Genomic DNA, 27,470 nt, shown 5'->3' on the forward strand with positions numbered 1-27,470 from the left:
ACCCAATGGAGTCCTAATAATTCCTAAACCGAGAACTAGTATGGTGTAGTGGTTAAGAGCCAAGGACTCTAATCTGTACCGGGTTTGATTCTCCTCTCCTCCACATGAATGGCGCACTCTTATCTGGAGAACCGGATTTATTTCTCTGCTCCTACACATGAAGCCTGCTGGGTGACCTTGGGCTAGTCACAGTTCTCTCTGAATTCTCTCAGCCCCTCCGGCCTCACAAGGTGGCTGTTGTGGGGACAGGAAAGGAAAGGAGTTTGTAAGTCACTTTGAGACTCCTTCCAGGAGAGAAAGGCGGAGTATAAATCCAAAACTCTTCTTCTTCATCATCTTTTAAGAAGTCCAGCTGCTTAGCATCATTTCTGTAAGACGGAGTTGTTCTGCCGGGCCTTTGGAGGAACCGGCCGCTGATGGTGCCCCCCCCCCTTCTTTTTGGCTCCTTACATCTGGGCCTTCTGTCATCCAATGGGACTCGCCGTCCCTCCCTCTTGGGAGAGGATTTTAAAATGGGGTTGTCGGACGCCACTTATTATAGTCATCATACTTTTATATTTAGTTTTTCTACTGTTCCTATCACTGTTTTTAAAGGTTTTAGCAATGTTATGACTGTACTATGATTGTATCGTGTTGTGCACCGCCCGGAGCCCCTTGGGGATAGGGCGGTATAAAAATCTAAAGAATAGATAGATAGATAGATAGATAGATAGATAGATAGATAGATAGATAGATAGATAGATAGATAGATAGATAGATAGATAGATTTTAACCTGGACCTCCCCGAACCAGACTCAAACCTGTGTTGGTGCGGTGCCTCAGTTCTCTTGAAATATCGGCTGTTCCCCTTGCAGAGCGCTCATATCGACGGCCACAAGAAGAACAGCGTGCGGCACAAGCTGGTGTCTCTGACGCTCAAGAAGAAATCTAAGCTAACGGAAGAGGTGAGCTCTGGCATTGCGTTTGTAGTGTCTCGACAACTCAAGTTCGCTGTTCACTGATCTGCAAGACCTCTGACTGTCTTCTGCTTTTCCCTACCTAGACGCTAAGTACCACCAGACCTCCCCTGGGCTGGGGACTGCCTGTATCTCTTGGGTGTCTGAACAATTGAAAAGGAGACAGGTTGGCTCCCCAGCATAGCTCCCTTTAGCCCCGCACCACCGTGCTTTTGGCTCTTTGCGCTTAAGGACCGTTTCCATCCCACTTCCCGACTCATGCAAGCAACCAGCCTTTCCGTTTCATTTTTGCAAAGCCTATGCCTTTGGGATAGACATTCAGCTTGGAGGAGAAGAAGGGGTGGATTCGTGGTGGCCTGAACCTATATGGACTAGCCCAGTGATGGCGAACCTTTTCGAGACCGAGTGCCCAAACTGCAACCCAAAACCCACTTATTTATCGCAAAGTGCCAACATGGCAATTTAACCTGAATACTGAGGTTTCAGTTTAGAAAAAACGGTTGGCTCCAAGGCGTACATTACTTAGGAGTAAGCTTGGTGGCAGTCGGTGGCTTTGCTTTGAAGCAACCGTGCATCTCTTCCAACGGGTGAATCACGACCCTAGGAGGGTTTACTCAGAAGCAAGCCCCATTGACAGCAACCAAGCTTATTCCCAGGTAAAGGATCGTACTGTAGTTCTTCCAATGAAAATCAGTGGGGTTTAACAGCGCTTAACAGGGTTACCTACACTGCTTCCCCAAAACTAGGTCTTAAGTTTAATGCTAATAATCGACCCCAGCGGCCCAGGCCAGCCTAGATGTATGTGGGGGAGGGGCGATCCCCCCCATGACAAACTCTGTTTGAGTGTGCCCACAGAGAGGGCTCTGAGGGCCACCTCTGGCACCCGTGCCATAGGTTCGCCATCACTGGACTAGCTGCTTGGGGTTGAGTGAGGGGGAGGACCACAGGTGGCGTCTTTGGGAGGATGGGCCTAGCCGGTGGAGTGAAAATAAGAACTTATTGGGGATTCACCAATAATTACTTTAAAATGAGCAATAGCACTTACTGCAAATTTGCAAAGAGTTCCCCCAAAATGAGCAATATCACGCAGAATCGTATCAGGGGGAAACGATGCCCGGGGACAACACCTACTCCAGGCGCCTGCACTCACCCCCGCGAGCGGGTCTGGGGAGAGCAAAAGACAGCTTGCATGGAAGCCAGGGATGCGGGGCTTGGCGGCGGTGGGTGGCCCAGGCAGGTGCCATGGCCTCCTGCCTCTGAGCCCCCTTCCTCCCTGCAGGCCAGCTCCTGCCGTCCCAGGCTCGATGGCATGTGGCTGGGGCACATTCCATTTCATCACATGGGGGGCACCTGGCACCCCCCAGGTGACCTAAATGCATGTTCCCGGGGACATGGGTGACCCCATGTTCCTATAGGCCATGCACCTCTGATAGCACGCTGCAAATTTGCAAAGAATGTCCCTAAAATGAACAATAGCACATGTTGCAAATTTGCAAATACCCTAAAATGAAGAAATCCCTCTCCCTTTCCCATTTTCTCTATTCAAGCCAATAGGATTTCTCCAGGAGCATCCAGTGCTTGGTTCTTTTCATGTCTTGCTGGCTGTGGCACAGAATTAGCAGAGATGTCACCACTTTATCGAACCACAAGGGAAAGGAAGAGCCCGTGTATGGATCCTAGCTGTGGTCATTGCAGGCTTACTCCGTTTTATAATATTTGAGTTCTTATAGGAAGATGTTTGTTTATTACAGTCATAGACCATCCGTAAAACTTTAAATAAGCCAATACAAATTCCAGAGTATAACAAATAATTAGTGCTCTGAGGAGATCTTGTTCACATATAATATGTGACTTAAAACTGGGAAATAAATATAACTGTCCATTAAAACTTTAGAACCGATAACTATTCTCAGATACTAATAACTAATGTATGATTAAAATGGTTGTGATACTAATATAATACAATTGATTTAAATAAAACTATCTCAGGTTCAAATAAACGACATTACATTTCTCTACAATTTGGTTGAAACAATACTGGACAATACGATACGCCGTCAGTTGTTCCTTATATTCCTGATTTTGAATGCTATGCTATCCAAGCAAATTTAGCTACTTTTAAGCGTGATTTCCAAGTTTTCACTAGAAAGCATCATTGCTATTAGAGTCTTCCTGTCCATTCCTGGAAATTGGGCTAGTATAGGGATAATTAAAAAAATCCTTGCAATGCTACCGTACCTCTTGCTATCAAATCTGGACATTTCTAAGTCCATTGTTTTATTCACTGGACAGAAAAGGAAAATACCAGACTATCTATTCCCGTGATGGCGAACCTTTTCGAGACCGAGTGCCCAAATTGCAACCCCAAACCCACTTATTTATCGCAAAATGCCAACACGGCAATTTAACCTGAATACTGAGGTTTTAGTTTAGAAAAAACGGTTGGCTCCGAGGCGTGCGTTACTCAGGAGTAAGCTTGGTGGTAGTTGGTGGCTTTGCTTTGAAGCAACCGTGCAACTCTTCTAACGGGTGAATCACGACCCTAGGAGGGTTTACTCAGAAGCAAGCCCCATTGCCAGCAACTGAGCTTACTCCCTGGTAAAGAATCGCACTTCAGTTCTTCGCAGGAAAATCAGTGGGGTTTAACCACGCTTAACAGGGTTACCTACACTGCTTCCCCAAAACTAAGTTTTAGTTTTAATGCTAATAATCGAGCCCAGTGGCCCAGGCCAGCCTAGATGGGGGGGGGGGCGCTCTGTTTGCGCGTGCCCACAGAGAGGGCTCTGAGTGCTACCTCTGGCACCCGTGCCATAGGTTCGCCACCACTGATCTATTCAGACACCGGGCTACCCTATTTGCTGTTCACAGGAGTTCTGAAACATTGAACCCATGCTTGTGGGGGAGCAAAACACCCATTTTTCAACAGCCTGGCTTTGGAGGCAGTAGTGTTGGCGGGGCGGGGGGGGGGAGCAAGAGATGAGAGTCGGGAGAGATATTAGCTTCACACCCACCCCTTTTGCAGAGAGAAAACCTCTTGCTTTTGGTTTTGCTTAGGTGACCAAACGGCTTCACGACGGCGAGTCCACAGTCCAGGGCAACAGCATGTTGGAAGACCGGCCGACTTCCAACTTGGAGAAGCTCCACTTCATTATCGGCAATGGGATCCTTAGGCCGGGATTAAGGTTAGAAATCAGGATGCCAACGATATGCTGGATGGACCTTTTCCATTTTGTAAGGTTTGAACAGTGGCATAGCGCCAAGGGGGCGTGCGATGCACCGGGCGGGAACCAATGTGGGAGTGTGGCAGGTGGCAGGGGCGCAGTTCTCCCTTTCTCCGCCCCTGGGTTTGAATGACCACACTGTTCTCTTGAAAGCCCTTCTTTTGGCAAATCGGGCATTGCAGTTTATTTCTCCCTTTACAGTTATTAATATTTTTTATTCTGCCTTTTAAGATCCTGAGTCTGCACTGTTATTACATGCGGCTGAAATCAAGGGGAGCTAGGCTAGCATGGTGATGGGAGATTCCAAACGTTTTAGAAGTCTGTTGGCAGCTCCTCAGAGCCCTGATTCAGACACGGGCTGCACAGTTAGATGGAAAGGGGTTGAATCCTTGCTCTTCTATATGGGTTGCAAAAGCTACCCTCCCCATGGTGCTATTAATTCCTGGAAGGGTAAAAAAGACAGGCGCCTTCTTTCTAGCCCTGTTTAGAAAGGTAATTTTGGTTGAATAAACCATACAGGAACAGAAACGCCTCCATCCCCCTCTCTGCATAGCTTCAACCCGAACTGAGCCCCTATGCGGCCCAAATTTGGCTTTAAAACCCACTGCGAAGATCTCCTGTTTAGGTCCGTTGTGCATTTTTGTGGTTGCTGAAAGAAGGAAGCTGGTCTTAAGAACATAAGAACAAGCCAGCTGGATCAGACCAGAGTCCATCTAGTCCAGCTCTCTGCTACTCGCAGTGGCCCACCAGGTGCCTTTGGGAGCTCAAGTGCAGGAGGTGAAAGCAATGGCCTTCTGCGGCTGCTGCTCCTGAGCACCTGGACTGTTAAGGCATTTGCAATCTCAGATCAAAGAGGATCAAGATTGGTAGCCATAGATCGACTTCTCCTCCATCAATCTATCCAAGCCCCTTTTAAAGCTATCCAGGTTAGTGGCCATCACCACCTCCTGTGGCAGCATCTTCCAAACACCAATCCCACGTTGCGTGAAGAAGTGTTTCCTTTTATTAGTCCTAATTCTTCCCCCCAGCATTTTCAATGAATGCCCCCTCATTCTAGTATTGTGAGAAAGAGAGAAAAATTTCTACCCCATTTTCTACCCCATGCATAATTTGATAGACTTCAATCACATCCCCCCTCAGATGTCTCCTCTCCAAACTAAAGAGTCCCAAACGCTGCAGCCTCTCCTCAGAAGGAAGGTGCTCCAGTCCCTCAATCATCCTCATCTAACATCCAATACAGGCAATATCGGAGAGATGGCTTCCAAAGCAAAGCCTCAGAACCAGCTCCAAGTTTGAGGGCCAAAATTCTCTCAGTGTCCCCCCCGTCTCTCCCCCATTGCTGCCCACCTGCTTATTGGGCATGTGGGCAAATGAACATGCCCAATAAATAGGTGGAACCGGAGGACACCACAGAACTTTGTACTGGAGTGTGAGATGCCCGATCCTATTCAACAACCTTTGTGGCTATTGATAAGACTTGAACTAGGGCAGTGGTGGCGAACCTATGGCACGGGTGCCAGAGGCGGCACTCAGAGCCCTCTCTGTGGGCACGCGCAAACAGAGTGCCTCCCCGTCTAGGCTGGCCTGGGCCACTGGGCTCGATTATTAGCATTAAACCTAAGACCTAGTTTTGGGGAAGCAGTGTAGGTAACCCTGTTAAGCGCTGCTAAACCCCACTGATTTTCATGGGAAGAACTGAAGCGTGATCCTTTACCTGGGAGTAAGCTCAGTTGCCGACAGTGGGACTTGCTTCTGAGTAAACCCTCCTAGGGTCATGAGTCACCCGTTGGAAGAGTTGCACGGTTGCTTCAAAGCAAAGCCACCGACTACCACCAAGCTTACTCCTGAGTAACGCATGCCTCGGAGCCAACCGTTTTTTTAAAACTAAAACCTCAGTATTCAGGTTAAATTGCCGTGTTGGTACTTTGCGATAAATTAGTGGGTTTTGGGTTGCAATTTGGGCACTCAGTCTCGAAAAGGTTCACCATCACTGAACTAGGGACTTTTACTTCATACACTTAATTGCACCTCACCAGATCTTGCTACATGCCATCCTCCCACATACCTGTCGCATGGTGCAAAGTTTCCTGATTATGTATTGTCGAAGGCTTTCACGGCCGGAATCACTGGGTTGCTGTGTGGTTTCCGGGCTGTATGGCCGTGTTCTAGCAGCATTCTCTCCTGACGTTTCGCCTGCATCTGTGGCTGGCATCTTCAGAGGATCTGATTATGTATTGTTGAAGGCTTTCATGGCCAGACTCAACTGGTTGTGTCGGTTTTCCAGGCTGTTCAGCCGTGGTCTGGTAGATCTTGTTCCTAACGTTCCGCCTGCATCTGTGGCTGGCATCTTCAGAGGTGTATCCCAGAGAGAAGTCTGTTACACACTGTGTCCACTTCTCTCTGTGATACGCCTCTGAAGACTCTCAACTTCCTAAGCAAACAGAACGTTAGGAACAAGATCTACCAGACCACCGCCACACTTTCCTGATTATGTCCACCCAGCATTTGCGTGGTCTTTTTGGCAACGTACACATCACAACGGATTCACCCGAACTACATGACTGTGGATTTGCTCAGTGGTAGTCCTGGAGAGATTTTAATCCAAGCCTATCTATCGTTCTTCCGGCAGAGACGAAATTTATTGTCAGATCTGCAAGCAACTGACCCAAAATCCTTCCAAAAGCAGCCATGCCAGAGGGTGGATCCTGATGTCTCTATGCGTGGGGTGCTTCGCCCCTTCGGAAAAGTTTGTCAAGGTAAACAAAAGTAGGGCGGGGGCAGACAGAATTACCCACCTCTTTTAGCTTTGCCTCTGAAGCAGTCTTGCCAACTGTGTTTTCAAAAAGATTAATTGGCTGTAGCCAGAGGTGGGATCCAGCAGGTTCTCACAGGTTCCCGAGAGTAGGTTACTAATGATTTGTGTGTGCCGAGAGGGGGTTACTAATGGGTGATTTTGCCACGTGACTTTTGCCTTAGTTACGCCCCTCCTCTCAGCAGTAGCGCGCAGAACTTGAAGCAGTCCAGCAGGAGGTGCACCGGCGTGTGTGGCAGCCTGCGCCTGCGTGCATTCGTTTCCCGCCCAAGGACCGGCGCAGCGGCTGCGTCCTTGCCACAGCCCCTCCCAGGAATGCCCCGCCCCCGGAATGCCCGGCCATGCCCCCGTCGTGTCCCGCCCAGCCCCATTGGCGCTACGCCACTGTTTGAATCCCACCACCATGGGAACCTGTTACTAAAATTTTTGGATCCCACCGCTGGCTGTAGCTGAAGTTCTCATTGTAGTGTTCTGTCTTGACAACAGTATTTAAGAAATTATATCAACGGCGGGCCTCCGGGTTACGCTCCATATTGCGAAGAACGACTCAGGAGAACGTTTGCCAATGGGACCAGGACTCAGCCCCCAAGCTGGCTAGAACTTCAGGTAAAAAGGGGAAAGGCCGTCTTTTGGAATGCTGTCCTAGCACATTCCCAGGGGACTGAATGCTCAGGGTCAATGTAGTGTAGCGGTTAAGAGGTATGGACTCCAATCCAGAGAACTGGTTTGATGCACATTAGTGGCATCTGGTGATCCAGATTTGTTTCCCTGCTTCTACATTCCTGCAGGGTGACCTTGGTCTAGTCACAGTTCTCTCTCTCCGCTCCACCTGCTTCACAAGATGTCTGTTGTGGGGAGAAGAAGGGAAAGGAGTTTGTAAGCCACCTTGAGTCTCCTTTCAGGAGAGAAAGGTGGGGTATAAATCCAAATTCTCCTTCTCCTCCTCCTCCTCCTCCTCCTCCTCCTTCCATGTTTTACTAACTGTGGGTCTATGGCCGTAAATAAATAAATCTGAATCTGACCTAGAGATCGTAGATAAGAAGAATCATGCTGGATCAGACTAAAGGAGCAGCAGTGGCGTAGGACAGGGGTCGGCAACCTTTACCACCCAAAGAGCCATTTGGACCCATTTTCCACAGCCCCGAAAATCTACTGAACCGGAGAGGCGGCTCCACATGGAGCCACCTCCGGTTTGGCCCCTGCACTCACCTTTCCTTCCAGCGCTGGGAGGTGGAGGCACCGGGCAGGGAAACCCTCTCTGCCCGATGGAGCAGGCGGTTGCCTGCCTCGTGGGGCAGAAGGGGGATGGCGGCTGCTCTGGAGAGACACGTCCATGCTACCCTCCGACCTCCAGGCAGCGTGGGCATGTCCCTCCAGCTCTCCAGAACAGTGCTGGAAGGAGAGATGAGTGGAGGGGATGTGAAAAGCGGCACCCTCACTCACAGAGCTGCATCCTATTCAGCCCCTCCAATCACCTTTCCTTCCAGTGCTGCTCTGGAGGGCTGGAGGGACACGCCCATGCTACCCTTCAACCAGGCAATGCGGAGCCGCAGTATAAGGCTGAAAGAGCTGAAAGAACCGGGTTTGATTCCCAGCTCTGCCGCCTAAGCAGTGGAGGCTTATCTGGGGAATTCAGATTAGCCTGTGCACTCCCACACACGCCAGCTGGGTGACCTTGGGCTAGTCACAGCTTCTCGGAGCTCTCTCAGCCCCACCTACCTCACAGGGTGTTTGTTGTGAGGGGGGAAGGGCAAGGAGATTGTAAGCCCCTTTGAGTCTCCTGCAGGAGAGAAAGGGGGGATATAAATCCAAACTCTTCTTCTTCTTAAAGGCCCCTCACGCCCAGCTTTTTGTTCACACAACAGGCCACCGGCTGCTTCTGAGAAGATCATGAGAATTATATCTGCAATAACGTTCTCCCACGCCTGCTCTCAACATGTGATCTGAATAAACCCTCAGATCGTAATGTATCCTTCCTTTTTGTTTTCTTTTCTCCATGGTTCTGCTTCCTTCTGCCAGGCAACCAAATCTAAGAAGCCCATCATGTTGCCGGTCACGTTCATGGACGGGACCACGAAGACTCTGTTGACCGACTCGGCAACAACAGCCAAAGAGCTGTGTAGCTCTTTGGCTGACAAGATCAGCCTGAAAGACCACTTTGGGTTCTCGCTGTACATTGCTCTTTTCGACAAGGTAGGCTGTGGGAATTGGGGGTGAGTTACAATGCCGTTTTAAACTTAAGCCTTGTGTTAGGGTTAGGGTTAGGATTAGGGTTTGGAATCATGCCCCTGCACCCTAACCCTAACCCTTCATATGTAACCCAGAGGTGGGATCCAGCAGGTTCTCACCAGTTCCCGAGAGTGGGTTAGTAATTATTTGTGTGTGCCAAGAGAGGGTTACTAATTGGGTCTGCTTATCCGATAGAAATTCCATTAGGTCCAAAAATCATAAAGTCCTGTTGTTTCCTATGTGGCTCGTTAGCGAAGGTAGAAAACGGGATAATTCTCCCTGTTGGGCTGTTTTAAAAACATGTTTTAGAAATATGGTAAAGTTCCTGGTTTAAGGAAAGTATCCTTCTTTTGATTTCTAGAAACAAAATTAAGTATTTGAAAGTCTTAAGTATTTGACAGGCAGTCTATTAGAGGAGAAGTAATTGTTTCTGTTGGCAGTAGGCGACAGGACTTGCTATAATGAGTTTAAATTATGGGCAGAAAGATACCAGCTGGAAATTAGGAACTTTTTTTTGCAGTAAGAGTTTTTTACAGTAACAGATAAATTATTAATGCCCCGCCCCTGAAATGCCCGCCCACGCCCCCGTCGTGCCCCGCCCAGCCCCATTGGCGCTACGCCACTGTTTGAATCCCACCACCATGGGAACCTGTTACTAAAATTTTTGGATCCCACCACTGATGTAACCTGATTGAAACTTCCATGTAACCTGATTGATGTGTACCTTGATTGATATGCAAAGGGACTTTCTACTTTTCTCTTGTCTTCCTTCCTCTGTTTATTGTTTTGACACCCATTGTAGATAACTGGGTCAAATGACCCTGAGGAGCCTCTCCGCCTCGGGAAACAGGATACAACTGTTGGCCTGAGAGGGGAGGCCAGGCAGGTGGCTACATCTATCCTATCGCAGGCCTTGAAGGCACCTAAGCCTTTAAACAAATCTTTCCACACTTTCTCCGGGAAAGCAGGAGAGGGAAACTGGGCATGATAAAGGAGCCCAGAAAAGCCAGGCCAAACAGAGCTGGCTTTTTCAAGCTAGGTGCTTGCTGCCTTTCAGTAAACACTACTGATCAAGAATCCAGAGTCTGTTTATTGGCTTAAGGTCTGAGACCTAACACCTTAATCCAGAGGTGGGATCCAGCAAGTTCTCACCAGTTCCCGAGAGTGGGTTACTAATTATTGGTGTGTGCCGAGAGGGGGTCACTAATTGGGTCTGCATTTCCGTTAGAAATTCCATTAGGTCCAAAAATCATGAAGTCCTGTTGTTTCCTATGTGGCTGGTTAGCGAAGGTAGAAAACGGGATAATTCTCCCTGTTGGGCTGTTTTAAAAACATGTTTTAGAAATATGGTCAAGTCCCTTGTTTAAGGAAAGTATCCTTCTTTTCATTTCTAGAAACAAAATTAAGTATTTGAAAGTCTTAAGTATTTGACAGGCAGTCAATTATTATTATTATATTATTATTATTTATTAGACTTTTATACCGCCCTATCCCCAAGGGGCTCCGGGCGGTGTACAACAATAAACATAATATAACATAGGATGGCTAAACCTTTAAAAGCAGCAATAAAACAGTAAAAGCTGAATCTAATAAATACAATACAATAAATACTAGCATAAATATAAATGGCGTCCAGCAACTCCATATTCAAAGTCCTCTCCCCAGGAGGGAGGAATGACGAGTCCCATTGAATGACAAACGGCCCAGGTGTAAGAGGGAAGGGGAAGGGGGCACCATCAGCGGCCGGTTCCTCCAAAGGCCCGGCGGAACAGCTCCGTCTTACAGGCCCTGCGGAACTCACTGAGGTCCCGCAGGGCCCGGACAGTTAGAGAGAGAGTGTTCCACCAGGCCGGGGCCAGAGCCGTAAAGTCCCTGGCCCGCGTGGAGGCCAGCCGCATCACAGAGGGGCCAGACAGCGCATTCTCGTAAGCAGAGGCAACTGTGCCAAACAACTACCTGTGGAAGACCAACCCCATTTCCTTTGCCTGCACTAGGTCTCTTCTCTGGGAAGTGGCAGCGATCACGTGATGGATGCCGTATCTCAGTGCGAGCAGTATGCCAAAGAGCAGGGGGCCCAGGAACGCAATGCCCCCTGGCGACTTTTCTTCAGGAAGGAGATCTTCACGCCCTGGCACAACCCCAGTGAAGACACCGTGGCCACGAACCTGATTTATCAGCAGATTGTGCGGGGGGTTAAGTTCGGGGAATACCGGTGTGAAAAGGTGAGTTGGGGGGGTTGTTAGTCCCATAAAACGGAGACTAAAATGCTGGTGTAGCGATTAAGAGTGGCGGACTCTAATCTGGAGCATTGAGTTTGAGTCCCACTTTTACACATGAGCAGTGGACTCTTATCTGGTGGACGGGACTTGTTTCCCCGCTCCTACACATGAAGCCTACTGGGATGACCTTGGGCCAGTCACAGTTCTCTGAGAACTCTCTCAGCTCCCCCTACCTCACAAAATATCTGTTGTGGGGAGAGGAAGGGAAGGAGTTTGTGAACTGATTTGAGACTCCTTACAATGTTTTGAGGCTGGAAATAAAACATTTCGGGGTAAAAACCATGTGGAGCTCCATAGAGGAAACATTTTATTTCCTGCCTCAAAACATTTTAGAGGGTTTGTGCAGAGAGGACCATGACTTCTCAGGGTCCAGTGGAAGGTAATGGGTCGGTAATGTTTCTAAGCTGTGATTCTTTCCCCTTTCCCCTTGCAGGAAGAAGATTTGGCTGAGTTGGCTTCTCAGCAATACTATGTGGACTACGGCTCTGAGATGGTCTTGGAACGGCTGCTGAATCTGATTCCCTCCTACATCCCAGACCGAGAGATCACCCCTTCAAAAACCTTGGAGAAGTGGGCTCAGTTTATCATTGCCGCCCACAAGAAGGTGAGAACCTCCACTTTTTCTTAGAATGAGATTTGCCAGGATCAGAGGTGTAGCTGAGCCAAACTGCACCTGGTGCGCAGTCTATATTTTCCGGTGCCACCCCATGCCCCCCCCACTGGCGCCCCCCTTCCCACACTTACCTTAGTTCCTTTCCTTTTCCTAGAACTTTTTCAGGCTATAAGAACATAAGAACTAGCCTGCTGGATCAGACCAGAGTCCATCTAGTCCAGCATTCTGCTACTCGCAGTGGCCCACCAGGTGCCTTTGGGAGCTCACGTGCAGGATGTGAAAGCAATGGCCTTCTGCTGCTGCTGCTGCTCCTGAGCACCTGGTCTGCTAAGGCATTTGCAATCTGAGAAAAAAGGCCTATTCACAGTTCAGGCTTTAAAACGGCCTGATGGGAACTATACTTCCCAGGAGACCTCTTGAGCCCCAAGGTCTCCTAGGAACTGTAGTTCCTCAGGCCGTTTTTAGCCTGTACTGTGAACAGGCCTTTTTTTTCAGCCTGAAAAAGTTCTAGGAAAAGGAAAGGAACTAAGGTAAATGTGGGAAGGGGGTTGGGGGTGCCGCAAGGGGGTGCCATGGGGGGAGGGGGGCCTGGGGTGATTTTCGCGCCCCCCAAGGCTTGCGCCCAGTGCACGGCGCACCCCCCCGTCCCCTTGTGGCTCCACCACTGGCCAGGATGTTGTGGGTTTTCTGGGTTGTATGGCTGTGTTCCAGTAGCATTTTCTCCTGACATTTCTCCTGATGCATCTGTGGCTGGCATCTTCAGAGGATCTGATGGTAGTAAAGCAAGTGGAGTATAGATACAATTTCAACAGAAAGGAAGAAGCTATGAAAAGGAACAAAATTTGGCTACCAGTACTTAAAAACACTGGAATCAAGACAATGGTTAGTAAACACCACCCAGGCACTGGATGTCTACCTGCAGGAAGCAGTTAAATGGATTAAAATGCCAGGCCACTGCTATGTAGATACCCTCAGTAATTGATTATGCAACTTCAGTGTTACATACATATGCCAAAATGGGTAAATTCCACTTAACACATGCAAATTACACTTGCAAGTTGCACCCTTAAGACTTTTAACCAAATGCAAATAGTTCTTTCTCCCACCCTGGACATTCCACGGGTATATATACTCCACATTCTTTACTACCATCAGATCCTCTGAAAATGCCAGCCACAGATGCAGGCGAAACATCAGGAGAAAATACTACTGGAACATGACCATACAACCCAGAAAACCCAAAACACCCAGCTGTGAAAGCCTTCGACAATAGATTTGCCAGGGTTCAGGGGTTCACCAAAGATAAGGAAAACTGTACCGAAAGAATTTTTTATGAAATATGATTGACATACTATCAAATCAGAAAGTTGCATCTTATTTTCTAGGAATATAATCACAAACTAGAGAATTTTGTCATACTTTTTGTCAGCATACTCAATATATCCATTGCCATAGTGCAGGACTGCCACTAGATGTCAGGATAACAATAACCAAAACAACAACAACAGGCAATTCCTGCTCTAAAGAAAAAGCATAACACAGAGGTGCTAGATCACAGTTTGCATATTTATTTATTTATTTATTTATTTATTTATTTATTTATTTATTTATTTATTTATTTATTTATTTATTTATTTAATATACCGCCCTACCCCCAAAGGGCTCTGGGCGGTGAACAACATAAATATACAACATATACAATTAAAAGACCATTAAAATAAACACAGCGATCAATGTAATAAAACAGCGTCAGCAATAAAACCCTTATTAAAAACCCTCCCAAAGGGGGGGGGGGAAGGGTCCCATAGATGGTAAAGGGACCCCGAACACAGGAGAATAAAGTTAAATGTCCAGTGTCAGCAAAGTTCAAAATAAAGCACTCCAAAGATACCGTGTTTCCCCGAATATAAGACAGTGTCTTATATTAATTTTTGCTCCCAAAGATGTGCTATGTCTTATTTTCAGGGGATGTCTTATTTTTCTTTTCGTCGGGCATGCTTCCAAACAAAAACTTTGCTATGTCTTACTTTTGGGGGATGCCTTATATTTCGCACTTCAGCAAAACCTCTACTATGTCTTATTTTTCGGGGATGTCTTATATTAGGGGAAACAGGGTACTGGTGATTCCTGTTTCAAATGTCTTTATCAGGGACGATTAATGATTTATCATCATGCAATAAAAATTTTTTCCCATAAGTCACAGATTCCATGGTCTTTAAACCACATGTAACAATATTTTCATGCTCCATCGAAGATGCTATAGCTCTAAATATAAAATGGCATAACATAAGACAAATCTTACAAACACCATATTGCCGAATCACATTGCATCTCAACACTTCCTGCCAATGGGGATAACCTGCCCAAAGGTGATATTAAATCCTCAGATGCTCATTTGTATCTCAACATACTTTTAAGTTCAATAGTAACTTGTATCGTTCATGAAATAAGTTGAAATAGCTGATTCAGTTCAGAAGCCCAGGTTTGAACCCCACTGCTTGCTGGGTGGTTTTACACAAGTCACACTGTCTCAGCCTAACCTACGTCACTGGGTTGCTGTGAAGATAAAATAGAGAGAAGAGGACAATGTATACCAGTGACCTAGTTTATAAAACTTATAAACCCTGATATCCACGTGGAGTTCAGAAACAGGTCCAGCCAGCTTGCCCTCCCCATCCCCACATGAAGTTTGGAAGTGGGGCACAGTTGTGAGGGGGGCATAGGTCTGCAGTGTGCCCACAAGAAAGATGCCCAGGGCTTCAGCCCACTCGTGCCCCTCCAGCCCACTCGTGCCCCCTAAGAGCCAGCATCAGTGGTGGGATCCAAACATTTTAGTAACAGGTTCCCATGGGGGTGGGATTCAAACTGTGGCGTAGCGCCAATGGGGCTGGGCGGGGCATGACAGGGGTGGGGCCGGGCATTCCGGGGGCGGGGCTGTGGCAAGGATGCAGCCGCTGCGCCAGTCCTTGGGTGGGTAACGAATGGACGCGGGCGCAGGCTGCCACGCATGCCGGTGCACCTCCTGCTAGACTGCTTCAAGTTCTGCGCACTACTGCTGAGAGGAGGGGCGTAACTAAGGCAAAAATCACGTGGCAAAACCACCAATTAGTAACCCCCTCTCGGCACACACAAATAATTAGTAACCCCCTCTCGGGAACCTGTGAGAACCTGCTGGATCCCACCTCTGGCCAGCATCATCATAAGAGCAGGTGCAATCTAATCTAGGGAACCGGGTTTGGTTCCCCGCTCTGCCACTTGAGCTGTGGAGACTTATCTGGTGAACCAGATTAGCTTGTGCACTCCAACACATGCCAACTGGGTGACCTTGGACAAGTCACAGTTCTTCGGGAGCTCTCTCAGCCCCACCCACCTCACAGGGTGTTTGTTATTGGGGGGGAAGGGAAAGCAGTTTGTAAGCCCCTTTGAGTCTCCTTCAGGAGGGAAAGGGGGGATATAAATCCAAACTCTTCTTCTTCTTACTACAACGCTAATATAAGCCCCTTTGGGGTCCCCACTGGGAAGCTGGCTTATGGATAATGTTAGTTAGACAATTGCTTAATCAAGGTTTGGTATTTTTCTGTTTCCTAAAGGGGATCTATACTCAGAAAAGGGCAGATCCCAAAAAAGTCAAGGAAGAGGTGGTCGATTTCGCACGCTTCAAATGGCCTCTGCTGTTCTCCAGATTCTATGAAGCTTTCAAATTCTCAGGTAATTAAAAAAAACAACGCCTTGCTAGAGGCGGGAGCAAATCGTACACGGAGGCAGTCTGTTAAGATATGCCCTACCAGGTCTGCTGAGCCAATTCTGTGGGGTTGCAGGACTTCATAAGTACACTCAGCTGATATACCAGGGAAGGAGTGACTGATGACTTCATTAGTTTTGTTGGAAAACAGGTCTGGAATGCAATTCACGAACCCCGCGTACCCCCACTGTGATTGCTGTTAAAATCTTAGGTCTGTCTTCACCTTAAGAGGGTTTCAGAAGGATTCAGAGATCATGCTGATCTGCGGTACAACAACTGGATTCAAGTCCTGAAGCCCCCTAGAGACGTCAAGATTTGGGAGCTATGAGTTTTGGAGTCAAAGATCCCTACATCAGATACCAAACATGATCTGGCGAAGGGAGCTTTTGATTCTCTCCAGTTCATACCGCAAAAATCTTGTGGGTCTCTGCTGAATTTGAATCTGGCTTTTCCACCTCAAGACGGTTCGTTTTCTTTCTTTTTTTGTTTTTGGTAAAAGTATTGGTGTTTCTTCATTCTGACACCGGTAAGTAAATTATCACAGCCCCAGCTGGTACAAAACAGCTCGCAGGAAGCTGGCCGCTGAGTTCTGCCCCTCTCTGATGCCCACGTACCACCTATTTATCTTTGGCACTTTGCCGGCCCCCTCCCGGGGTTGGGACCGAATGCCATCTATCAATTTGAGGATGGGATGTATTGTTGCTACTGTTTTAATTGGATTTTAGTGATGTTATTTGATTTGTCTGCATACTGTTATTTGTTGTCTTTTGTTTAATTTGTACACCGCTCTGCAGGGATAGAGCGGTCTATCAAATAAATAAATAAATAAATAAATAAATAAATAAATAAATAAATAAATAAATGATTGATGATGATGATGATGATGATGATGATGATGATGATGATGATGATGATGATGATGATGATGATGATGATGATGATGATGATGATGATGATGATGATGATAATAATAGCTGTGTATAACTGTTTTTGTATCAATATAATAATAATAATAATAATAATAATAATAATAATAATAATAATAATAATAATAATAATAATAATAATAATAATAATAATAATAATAATAATAATAGTGTCCCCCTCTGGAGAACCGGGTCTGATTCCCCACTCCTCCACCGGAGCGGCAGAGGCTTATCTGGTGAACCAGATGTGTTTCCCCACTCCTAGATTCCTGTTGGGTGACCTTGGGCTAGTCACAGTTCTTCAGAACTCTCTCAGCCCCACGTACCGCACAAGGTGTCTGTTGTGGGGAGAGGAAGGGAAAGGAGCTTTTAAGTCACCTTGACTCTCCTTACATGAGAGAAAGGTGGGATATAAATCAAAACTCCTACTACTACTTTTCTTCTTCCTCTTCTTCCTCTTCTTCCTCTTCTTCCTCTTCTTCTTCCTCTTCTTCCTCTTCTTCCTCTTCCTCCTCCTCCTCCTCCTCCTCCTCCTCCTCCTCCTCCTCCTCTTCTTCTTCTTCTTCTCTACTATGTCAAGGACACTGGCTATAAATGTGCTTCTAAGCATAATTCAAAATGCAGGTCATTTGCTATGAAGCCCTTCACTAAATAACAATGGGGGGACACGGATCGAGAATACCATAATGATATAAACTATGTATGGATTGTCCAAAATAACAATGTAATATCTATCTTCTATTATTCAAATATATAAAGTCTGTGCATATAATCATTCTGTTCAATACAGGTGCAATACATTTAAATAAAATCAATTTTTCTGTGTTTATTTTAGTTTGGTAGGTCCATTTTATTTGCAATTTGAATTTTTTTTGTGGCATTGTATGATTGTATAGTATTGTTATGAGATTAATGTATTGTATTGGATTTTATTGTATTCTGTAAGCTGCATTAAATATGGACTCTAGAAAGGCAGGTATAAATCATAGAATCCTAGAGCTGGAAGAGACCACAAGAGCCACCAAGTCCAATGCCCTGCCATGCAGGAATATATGAACAAAGCACCCTTAGCAGCCAATCCAGTCCCTGTTTAAAAACCTCCAAAGGAGACTCCACCATACTTCAAGGCAGTGTATTCCACTGTCGAACAGCCTTTACTGTCAGCAAGTTCTTCCTAATACTTAGATGGAATCTCTTTTCCTGTACCTTGTTGTCCCCATCTTCAAGGTGGGGGGGGGGCTAGAACCCAAACAATTACCACCCAGTCAGCCTGACATCAATATCAGGGAAGATTCAATGACAGATCATTAAACAGACAGTCTGTAAGCACTTGGAAGGGAATGCCGCAATCACTAAAAGTCAACATGGGTTTCTCAAAAACAAGTCACACCAGACTAATCTTATCTCAAAAACAAGTAACACCAGACTAATCTTATAAAATTAGTCTGGTGTGACTTGTTTTTGAGAAACACATGTTGACTTTTAGTGATCATGGCATTCTCTTCTAAGTGCTTACAGGCTGTTTAATGATCTGTTCTTGGTAGATGAAGGGAATGCTGTGGATGTAGCATACCTTGATTTTAACAAATGTTTTTTAATAAATAAAAGAAATAATGGCAAGGATTCCAGGAAGCAAAACCTATAAACTCAGCCAGATTCCCTCGTTGCTTTTGGCAGAATGCTTCCTACTGGCAAAGAGGCAAGGCGTGCTTCCGCAGTAGGAAGGGTTGTATCAGAAACAGCAATAAAGCTCTGGTCACATGTGTGATTCTCTTCCATAGTCCTTTGGAATGGCAAACCGGAATGGTTGCGGAAGGCGCCTTTACTTGCTGCGTTTAAGAAGGCGTGTAAGCTGGTTTTATTCCAGAGGGCATTTGGAGGAGGGTAAACCGTGTTGGCAGATTTGGCTGCGTTCTGTGGTTTTTGTTTTAACTTTGAGCATTTTTTTCAATTCTGTGTGTTCAAACAGTATGACTTTTAATTATGTGTGTTTTGAAATTCTTTGCTCTCCTGAACCCATAACCTGTGCAATTTTTCTTTGTAAAAATGTGTGTGTTTCAATTTGGGCATTTTTTAATCTGGTTAATTGTGTTGTTCCCTTTTATGTCCTTGCAACTGGGTATTTATGTTGTTTGCTGCCTTGAGTCTGAGAGAAAAAAAAATTGGGATAAGTGTATTTTAAATAAAACTTTGTTTTTATTCCATTTCCTTTATACACCAGGGCCTAGCCTTCCCAAAAATGATGTGATTGTAGCTGTGAACTGGACAGGAGTGTACTTTGTAGATGAACAGGAGCAGGTCCTTCTGGAACTTTCCTTCCCAGAAATTACAGCCGTTTCTAGCAGCAGGTAAGGAAATGTGCCATTTGTGTCATTTGACTGGGAAGTCCATTTTGGAGCATATGTGAACCTCAGATTACCTCAGATTATAAGAGTTTACAGCAGGGAGAGGCAACTGGCAAAAACTGGCGGCTCAGTCTAGCCCCGTGGTGGCGAACCTGTGGCACTCCAGATGTTATGGACTACAATTCCCACCAGCCCCTGCCAGCATGGCCAATTGGGGACCATGTTTGAATCCCACCACCATGGGAACGCCACAGTTTGAATCCCACCACCATGGGAACCTGTTACTAAAATTTTTGGATCCCACCACTGAACAGATCTCTGTCGTCTGGAGATCACTTGTACTTCCGGGAAATCTGACCAACCTACACGAGAAAAGGACAGTGGTTTTTCACAGACTACACTTGACAAATTTTGATCCATCAGGGTTTTCTTGTGATGTCTGAACACAGTCAAAAATTGTGGCCTCAGGATGCTGTGATTCCACAGATGTCTTTTTCTGTGACCCCTCTTCTAGAGGGGGGAAACTTCAGGGCCAGAGCTTCACCATGGCGACCATCAAAGGAGACGAATACACCTTCACCTCCAACAACTCAGAGGACATCCGAGACCTTGTGGTGACGTTCCTGGAAGGCCTGAGGAAAAGGTCAAAATTTGTGGTCACCCTCCAGGACAACCCAATTCCTGGTAAGAAAGCTGAGCTAGTTTTTTTAAATCTCTAGTGGCCGACATTTTCTCCTTGGAAGGCCTAAACATGGCGCAGAGGCCAGAAGCACCCTCTGCCCTTGCCTCCCAGCAATTCAAAGGTACATTGCCTCTGAATGTGGAGGTTTCATCTAGTCATCATGGTTTAGAGTTGCCAGATAACCCCTGGTAAGCAGTAGTGGATGGGGGGGGGGGGGGAACTTATTAACTGCAAAGGTAGACCACCATCAGAGATGGGATCCAGCAGGTTCTCACAGGTTCCCAAGAGTAGGTTACTAATTATTTGTGTGTGCCGAGAGGGGGTTACTAATTGGTGATTTTGCCATGTGATTTTTGCCTTAGGTACGCCCCTCCTCTCAGCAGTAGCACGCAGAACTTGAAGCAGTCTAGCAGGAGGCGCACCGACGTGCGTGGCAGCCTGCGCCTGCGTGCATTCGTTTCCCACCCAAGGACCGGCGCAGCGGCTGCGTCCTTGCCACAGCCCTGCCCAGGAATGCCCCGCCCCCGGAATGCCCGCCCCCGCCCCCGTCATGCCCCGCCCAGCCCCATTGGCGCTACGCCACAGTTTGAATCCCACCACCATGGGAAACTGTGACTAAAAATTTTGGATCCCACCACTGACCACCATCAACACGTCAACATCACTTCTGGAAGTGACACGATCATGTTGCCAATGATTGCGGGGATGCTCTGGTATTTGGGCAAAAACTCTATGGTAGAAGCTGTTTTGCCACAGAGTTTTGCCCAAATACCAGAGCGTCACCTGCAGTTGTCAGCAACATGGTGATGCCCCTTCCAGAAGAGATATTGACACTTCAAGCGGACCTCCCTTTGCTGATAATCAGTGTCCCCCTTGACCCACTGAACAGTGCCAGGTGGGAGGGGGCTTGGAGCAGGGAACCCCCCCACCCCCGGTGACCGGATGGCAACTCTATCATGTCTACAAGCCATCGATGGATATTTTCTCCATGAATTTGGATGACAGGAAGCCACAGCTGAGCTCTCCTTGAGAAGGTGCAATCAAGAACCTGGCAGGTTGAGATAGAAAAAGTGAGACTTAGAGTGGGAATGAGCATGAAGCTCTGGCAGGTAGAGATAGAAAAAGTGCAGAGAAGGGCAACGAAGATGATTGAGGGACTGGAGCACCTTCCTTATGAGGAGAGGCTGCAGCATTTGGGACTCTTTAGTTTGGAGAGGAGACGGCTGAGGGGGGATATGATTGAAGTCTATAAAATTATGCAGGGGGTAGAAAATGTGGACAGAGAGAAATTTTTCTCTCTTTCTCACAATACTAGAACCAGGGGGCATTCATTGAAAATGCTGGGGGGAAGAATTAGGACTAATAAAAGGAAACATTTTTTTCATGCAACGTGTGATTGGTGTTTGGAATATGCTGCCACAGGAGGGGGTGATGGCCACTAACCTGGAGAGCTTTAAAAAGGGCTTGGACAGATTTATGGAGGAGAAGTTGCTCTATGGCTCCCAATCTTGATCCTCCTTGATCTCAGATTGCAAATGCCTTAGCAGACCAGGTACTCAGGAGCAGCAGCAGCAGAAGGCCATTGCTTTCACCTCCTGCCTGTGAGCTCCCAAAGGCACCTGGTGGGCCACTGCGAGTAGCAGAGAGCTGGACTAGATGGACTCTGGTCTGACCAAGTAGGCTAGTTCTTATGTTCTTAATGTTCCCTGTAAGCCGCACAGCTGCACAGACTCTGCATTTGTGCCGTGCAATTTGGGTGACCGCCAGCAGGGGAGCTCCTGTGGGTGGCTCGGTTACGCACCGCGGTAGAGCGCTTCCGTATAGTTCCCTACCGCTGTTAGAGAGACCGCTGGTTTCGCATGATGAAGATAACAGGGATCCCTCCACCTGCATGACTCTTCTGTCTGTCTCAGTGAGCGAAGACTCTGGCTTCCTCAGCTTCCTCAAGGGAGACTTGATCGTTTTGGACCAGGACACCGGAGAGAACGTGATGAACTGTGGCTGGGCCAACGGAGTCAACGACAGAACCAAGCAAAAAGGAGATTTCCCGACAGACTCTGTTTACGTCCTCCCCACGGTGACGATGCCTCCTCCGGAGATCGTGGTAAGCAGAGTAGAGAGTGCCCTGTCAATGTCTGGCAGGGATGGCCTCTGGTTTTCCCTAAGGCCTCTTTCCTTGAGCAATGATGTAGCAGGGTATCTACTGGTAAGTTGCAAGTCCTGTAGCCAGAGGTGGGATCCAACCAGTTCTCACCACTTCTCTAGAGGTGGTTACTAATTTTTCCTGAGTGCCGAGAAGGGGTTACTAAAGCAACTTCCCTGCCCAATAGGGACTGGAGGTGCGTGTGTGCAGCGGCGCCACTGTTTGAATCCCGCCACCATCGGAACCTGTTATTAACATTTTTGGATCCCACCACTGCCTGTAGCCCTTAGAGACCAACAAGATTTTCAGGGGCCAATTATCCAGGGCGTGCATGTGTATCTGTTTTAAATGCTGCCAAGTCCTTTTCAGCTTATGGGAATCCTACGAATCAATATCCTCTAAAAACATCCTATAATTAACAGCCTTGCTCGGGCCTTGCAAACTGAGGACCCTTCCGTACATGCAGAATGAAGCACTTTCAATCCACTTTCAATGCAATTTGCAGCTGGATTTTACTGTGCGGAATAGCAAAATCTACTTGCAAACAATTGTGAAAGTGGGGTGCTGTGTGGTTTCCGGGCTGTATGGCCGTGTTCTAGCAGCATTCTCTCCTGACTTTTCGCCTGCATCTGTGGCTGGCATCTTCAGAGGATCTGAATGCCAGCCACAGATGCAAGCTTATCGAGAGAATCACTACTTCACGGGAAGCTCAGCCCTGAAACTACATGATCAGCCGTGAAAGCCTTCGACAATAAATTGTGAAAGTGGATTGAAAGTGCATTGTTCTGCATGTGCGGAAGGGGCTTGAGGCTTCCTTGATGAGGTCAATCCATCTGTTGAATCTTCCTCTTTCCCTGCTGCTTTCAACTTTTCCTAGCATTCTTGTCTTTTCCCATGATTTTTGTCTTTTTACAAGATCAACATACAATAGACTCAGTTTAGTCGTTTTAGCTTCTAGGGACAGTTCAGGCTTTGACCGATAGCATTTACGAGTTAAAAATCCCCAATCATTGTGCAGGCCGGAAAGGTAGGTTGTGTAAGACCTTTATTAATCTCAGTTTTCCATGTTTCAACATGGAGCCTTCCTTCTCAGTTCTTTGCTTAAGAACTTTCTGGGCTGGTACAGTATCCCCAAAGACCCAAAATATTTTGAAGGACTGGCGTGGCTCCCGACTCTCTCCTTGCAAGCCAGCATAGTGTAGTACAGTGGCGTAACTCCCATGGGGACATGTGGGGTCACATGTACCTGGGCGGAGACTAGTTAGTCACATGGGGGGGGTTTGGAAAACTCAGATTTTTCCACAGGCTCCATTTTCCTTAGATACTCCTCTGGCGTAGTGCAACACCGCATTTCAAATGAAACAACTTTCCTCTTGTTAGCTTTTGCGAGTGTACCCCAAAAATTCAGCCTGATGAAATATAAGCAGGGAAGAGGCTGTGCTATCCATTACTGATGGAGTTGTGGGGTGGGATCTCCAGTTTCCTTAAGCCTCTTTCCTTGAGCAGTGTTACGTTTAAGATGTGACTCCTGTATTTCATCTATTGAGCTGGACTCCCAGATATTCTAAAGCTATCTTGTTTATTAAACACTTCTGATCCAACCATATGTGAAGACGTAGCTAGTTTCTTGCAAGAACCAATAGAGTTTTGTTGTGCTGTTATTTTGTAGGATCTTTTAGTATAGTTTCTATATTTTTAGTGGCTCCAGGACAGATTTGATGGGTTTTTTTCCCCTTAATTTAATTTTAAATTATGCAGCCCTATTTTTGAGATCTCTGTGTTGTTAATGTTTATGTGATGCCATTAAAGGCTGTGGAATGGACTCCTGTATTAGCTTGGAGACCAACTAGATTTATGCTGTCCAAACTAAAATTTATCTCAGGATAGGAGCCTGGAATCCAGTTAGTAAACCCTCCAAAAGGTTTTGCTGCATCCCTGGTCATTTCTGCATGGTCCTAATAACCTGGGTTGAGCAAGGGAAATACCCTGGTCCATATGAGAATTCCGCACAATTCCCGGTCCTCAAGCGGGTTTGCCCAACGATATTTCCCTCATCCCAGGGGATTCAAAAATCGCCAAATGGCGATTCTTTTCAGAAATCCTGGGGTGAGTCTGCTACCGTGCAAACACCATGGGAGCAGAACCAGTTTATTTTTCCCGCCCAGCTGCCTGATCTCGCCGTCCCCCCACCTGCCTCCCTGATCTCCCCGCCTGACCTCCGTTCAAGCTGCCACTCAAACACAACAGCCAATCAGAACACGAGACACCAGGCATGCTAAGATATGCTTGCAATATAAATACAGAAGTCCTGGGCTCGTGCGAAAGGAATTGGAGTATTTCCTCCCGGTCTTCACTGGATTCTTTCAAAAAACGGGCAGCCATGTGAAAACAGGATAAAACAGACCCGGATTGTAAGAAACCGGTTGTAACCAGGTATGATTGTGCCTTGCAGATACGGCCTGTTGCTCTACTGTGTCATTAAGCAAAACAAAACACTAACTCCTCCTCTGCTTCACCAGGCGTTGGTTACGATGACTCCAGACCAGAGACAGGATGTGATCAGAACAGCTTCATTGGCATCATCTGATAGTGAGGAGAGGACGAAGCCATACACCCTGGAAGAATTCTCCTATGATTATTTTAGGTAAAGCCCTAACAACGGAGCAGGGGGAGACCCTGAGCTCTCTCTCTGTCTCTCTCTCCACTTCTGCTGCTTCTGCTGGCCCTTTGTGCCTTTGTGGGAGAAAATAAGGGTGCAGAAATAGGCCAACAAGCACGTGACAATAGCTGGCGCCCTGCTTCTTCCTACAGAGTCCTCGTGTTACCGCAGGTTCGGGGTACAGACCCAGAGGCAAATGAGCCAAGCCGACAAAAGAATAAAATTAAAGAAAAATTTTTATTCAAGCCAACAAGGGCTCCCGTTAGGATCAGGAGAATCACACACAACTGAGCAAAACCGCGGGCTTATAAAGGGTACAAGCCAGAGTATATTAAAAAAGAAAAGACCAATTGGGTCAGATAGGATTACAGCAGTTCTGTCATAATTCCGTCACTAATATGCCAATATGCCAAGAGATAGTCATGGGATGGTCTTAATGTTCCTACCGTGTTTCCCCAAATATAAGACAGTGTCTTATATTAATTTTTGCTGCCAAAGATGCGCTATGTCTTATTTTCAGGGGATGTCTTATTTTTCTGTGTTCTGTTCATCGGTCATGCTTCCAAACAAAAACTTTGCTATGTCTTACTTTCGGGGGATGCCTTATATTTCGCACTTCAGCAAAACCTCTACTATGTCTTATTTTTCGGGGATGTCTTATATTCGGGGAAACAGGGTAGTGCCGCAAATTTATACATGGCAGATTTTGAAAGGAGATACATCATGCATAATATTAATCCATTTTGGGGGGGACATATTATATTATGGAAGGTACATAGATGATCTTTTGTTCATCGTGCAACCTAATTTCAACTTTAGTTGCTTTCTATCATGGTTAAATAGTCTACACGCCTCAGTTAAATTTACTGGAGAACAAAATCAGAAGGCAATAAATTTTTTGGATACATGGATAATGCTGGATGACAATCAAAAAATTAATTTTGCACCATTTCATACCATCCATTCATGAAAATGGTGATCGTGTTTACACCTGAAAGAAAATAATTCATGAATTTAAAGACAATTATTCAGTCACCGATTTGAAGTATTACATCTATGACTGTGGTGGCGAACTTTTGGCACTCCAGATGCTATGGACTACAATTCCCATCAGCCCCTGCCAGCATGGCCAATTGGCCATGCTGGCAGGGGCTGATGGGAATTGCAGTCCATAGCATCTGGAGTGCCAAAGGTTGGCCACCACTGATCTATGACAAGAGACAACAGATGAGGTTATAAGCCTTTATTGAGGTGAACTGTGTTGATAACATTGAAGGAGGTTGTTTGACTGCATCGGTGTTACTGAAGTTCTCCCATTGGAGATATTTGTAATGAGAGCAAAGATTTAGTAATAGCAATTGCATTTTATGTATGTATATACACTGAAAAACATATTTGTAATATACACAAGCCACTGTGCAGCACACGTGTGTCACATGATTTTTCGGTCGGTATTTGGTGAATGCTGTTGGGGGCACACTTACTCTATTCATGGTCTTAATGTTCCCAAAACATGCAGAGATTTAGCTTCGTCTGACTTAGCATATTTCACACCATTGACATCCTGTTCTTTGGATGTTTCTACTTTCTTATCTGAATGTGCCTTTATGGCCCTGACTTAAACTAAACAAAGGGAGCTAAGTATTGGCCCTTCTTGGGGAATCTCAGAATCCTGGTGCCAGGGAGGGTTTTTTTCCAGGCAGAGACGGGAGTTTTTCTCTTTATCTTTGAGATGCCTGAATTCCTGGGCATGATTTAGAGCAAAAGGGGTCTTCTGATGACACTATGAATTTCATTAGGCCAAATGCTAATAGACTAAGTCAGAGAGCCTACGTGGTCCAGCAGCTTACGGCTGCTGATATCCGGGCCCTGGCTTGGAGAAAGGCGAAAGGAAAAATCTATTTTTCTGATATGCGCCTACACTCATGCGTGAAATAATAGGTTGTCATCCACTACTCCTCCGCAAACGGGTCTGCTACATCTCTTTGTTGTGAAACGCGGTGCCTATTGGATGTGGGTGCCTATTGGACAGTTCTTGTGACCTCATACCAAATTCTCCCTGATTAGGAATTCAGAGATCTGGCAGAGTTTTTCTAGACTGGTCAATTTGTGGAACTAGGTCTCCAGAGAAGGGTTACAATTTCAAGCGTAGTCTACATTATTAGACATTTCAGTCAGAGGCTTTTGGTTAACAGAACACATAAGAACGTGTTTCCTAAGCAAGAGTCAGGGAGCAACTGGTTCCAACTGTCACCTTTAGAATGTTCTTGGAGATCTCCCATAATTCCATGCTGCTGTATGCAAGCAAGGCTGTAAAATCCAACATTTTTTTCTCCTAATGTTTCGCCCACATCTATGGCTAGTGTCTTTAGAGGCATGTCGCAGTAAGATGTGTTTCTCTCATACCACAACATGCCTCTGAAGACACCAGTCATAGGCTCACTCCGCACATGCAGAATAATGCACTTTCAAACTGCTTTCAGTGCTCTTTGAAGCTGTGCGGAATAGCAAAATCCACTTGCAAACAGTTGTGAAAGTGGTTTGAAAACGCATTATTTTGTGTGTGCGGAAGGGGCCATAGATGTGGGTGAAACATCGGGAACAAAAACTACCAGACCATGGCCATATAGCTCGGAAAATCCACAACAGCCATTATCCGGAAGGTTGGCAGAAGCACGGCCATGTTGTGTAGAAGTATAAATGAAATCTGTTGTTATTGGGGAAGCACTCCGTGCAGAAGCAACCTACCTTTTGCCCCCTGGTCAGAAACACGTACCCAACTCCCTCTCCAAAAGAACCCCTTCCCCATAACGAAAGCTCGAACTCTCACCCCCCCCTCGTTTCTTTCCCCCTTCCCCTTTTC

The 27,470-nt window shown here is 46.4% G+C and overlaps 1 protein-coding gene across 1 annotated transcript in view; it reads left to right on the forward strand.

Moving 5' to 3' along the window:
- MYO7A (myosin VIIA) overlaps positions 1 to 27,470 on the forward strand; it is a 63,927-nt gene that overhangs the window by 20,290 nt on the left and 16,167 nt on the right. Inside the window, exons 10-21 of the mRNA XM_048494004.1 lie at positions 855 to 944; positions 4,011 to 4,138; positions 6,807 to 6,933; positions 7,476 to 7,595; positions 9,009 to 9,182; positions 11,213 to 11,440; positions 11,931 to 12,101; positions 15,701 to 15,818; positions 19,000 to 19,126; positions 19,638 to 19,807; positions 21,719 to 21,909; positions 24,468 to 24,592. Of these exons, the coding sequence (XP_048349961.1) occupies positions 855 to 944; positions 4,011 to 4,138; positions 6,807 to 6,933; positions 7,476 to 7,595; positions 9,009 to 9,182; positions 11,213 to 11,440; positions 11,931 to 12,101; positions 15,701 to 15,818; positions 19,000 to 19,126; positions 19,638 to 19,807; positions 21,719 to 21,909; positions 24,468 to 24,592 (1,769 nt within the window). The remainder of the gene's footprint in view (positions 1 to 854; positions 945 to 4,010; positions 4,139 to 6,806; positions 6,934 to 7,475; positions 7,596 to 9,008; positions 9,183 to 11,212; positions 11,441 to 11,930; positions 12,102 to 15,700; positions 15,819 to 18,999; positions 19,127 to 19,637; positions 19,808 to 21,718; positions 21,910 to 24,467; positions 24,593 to 27,470) is intronic.

The sequence above is a fragment of the Sphaerodactylus townsendi genome, linkage group LG04 (genome assembly GCF_021028975.2).
Source record: "Sphaerodactylus townsendi isolate TG3544 linkage group LG04, MPM_Stown_v2.3, whole genome shotgun sequence".
NCBI classification, from domain to species: domain Eukaryota; kingdom Metazoa; phylum Chordata; class Lepidosauria; order Squamata; family Sphaerodactylidae; genus Sphaerodactylus; species Sphaerodactylus townsendi.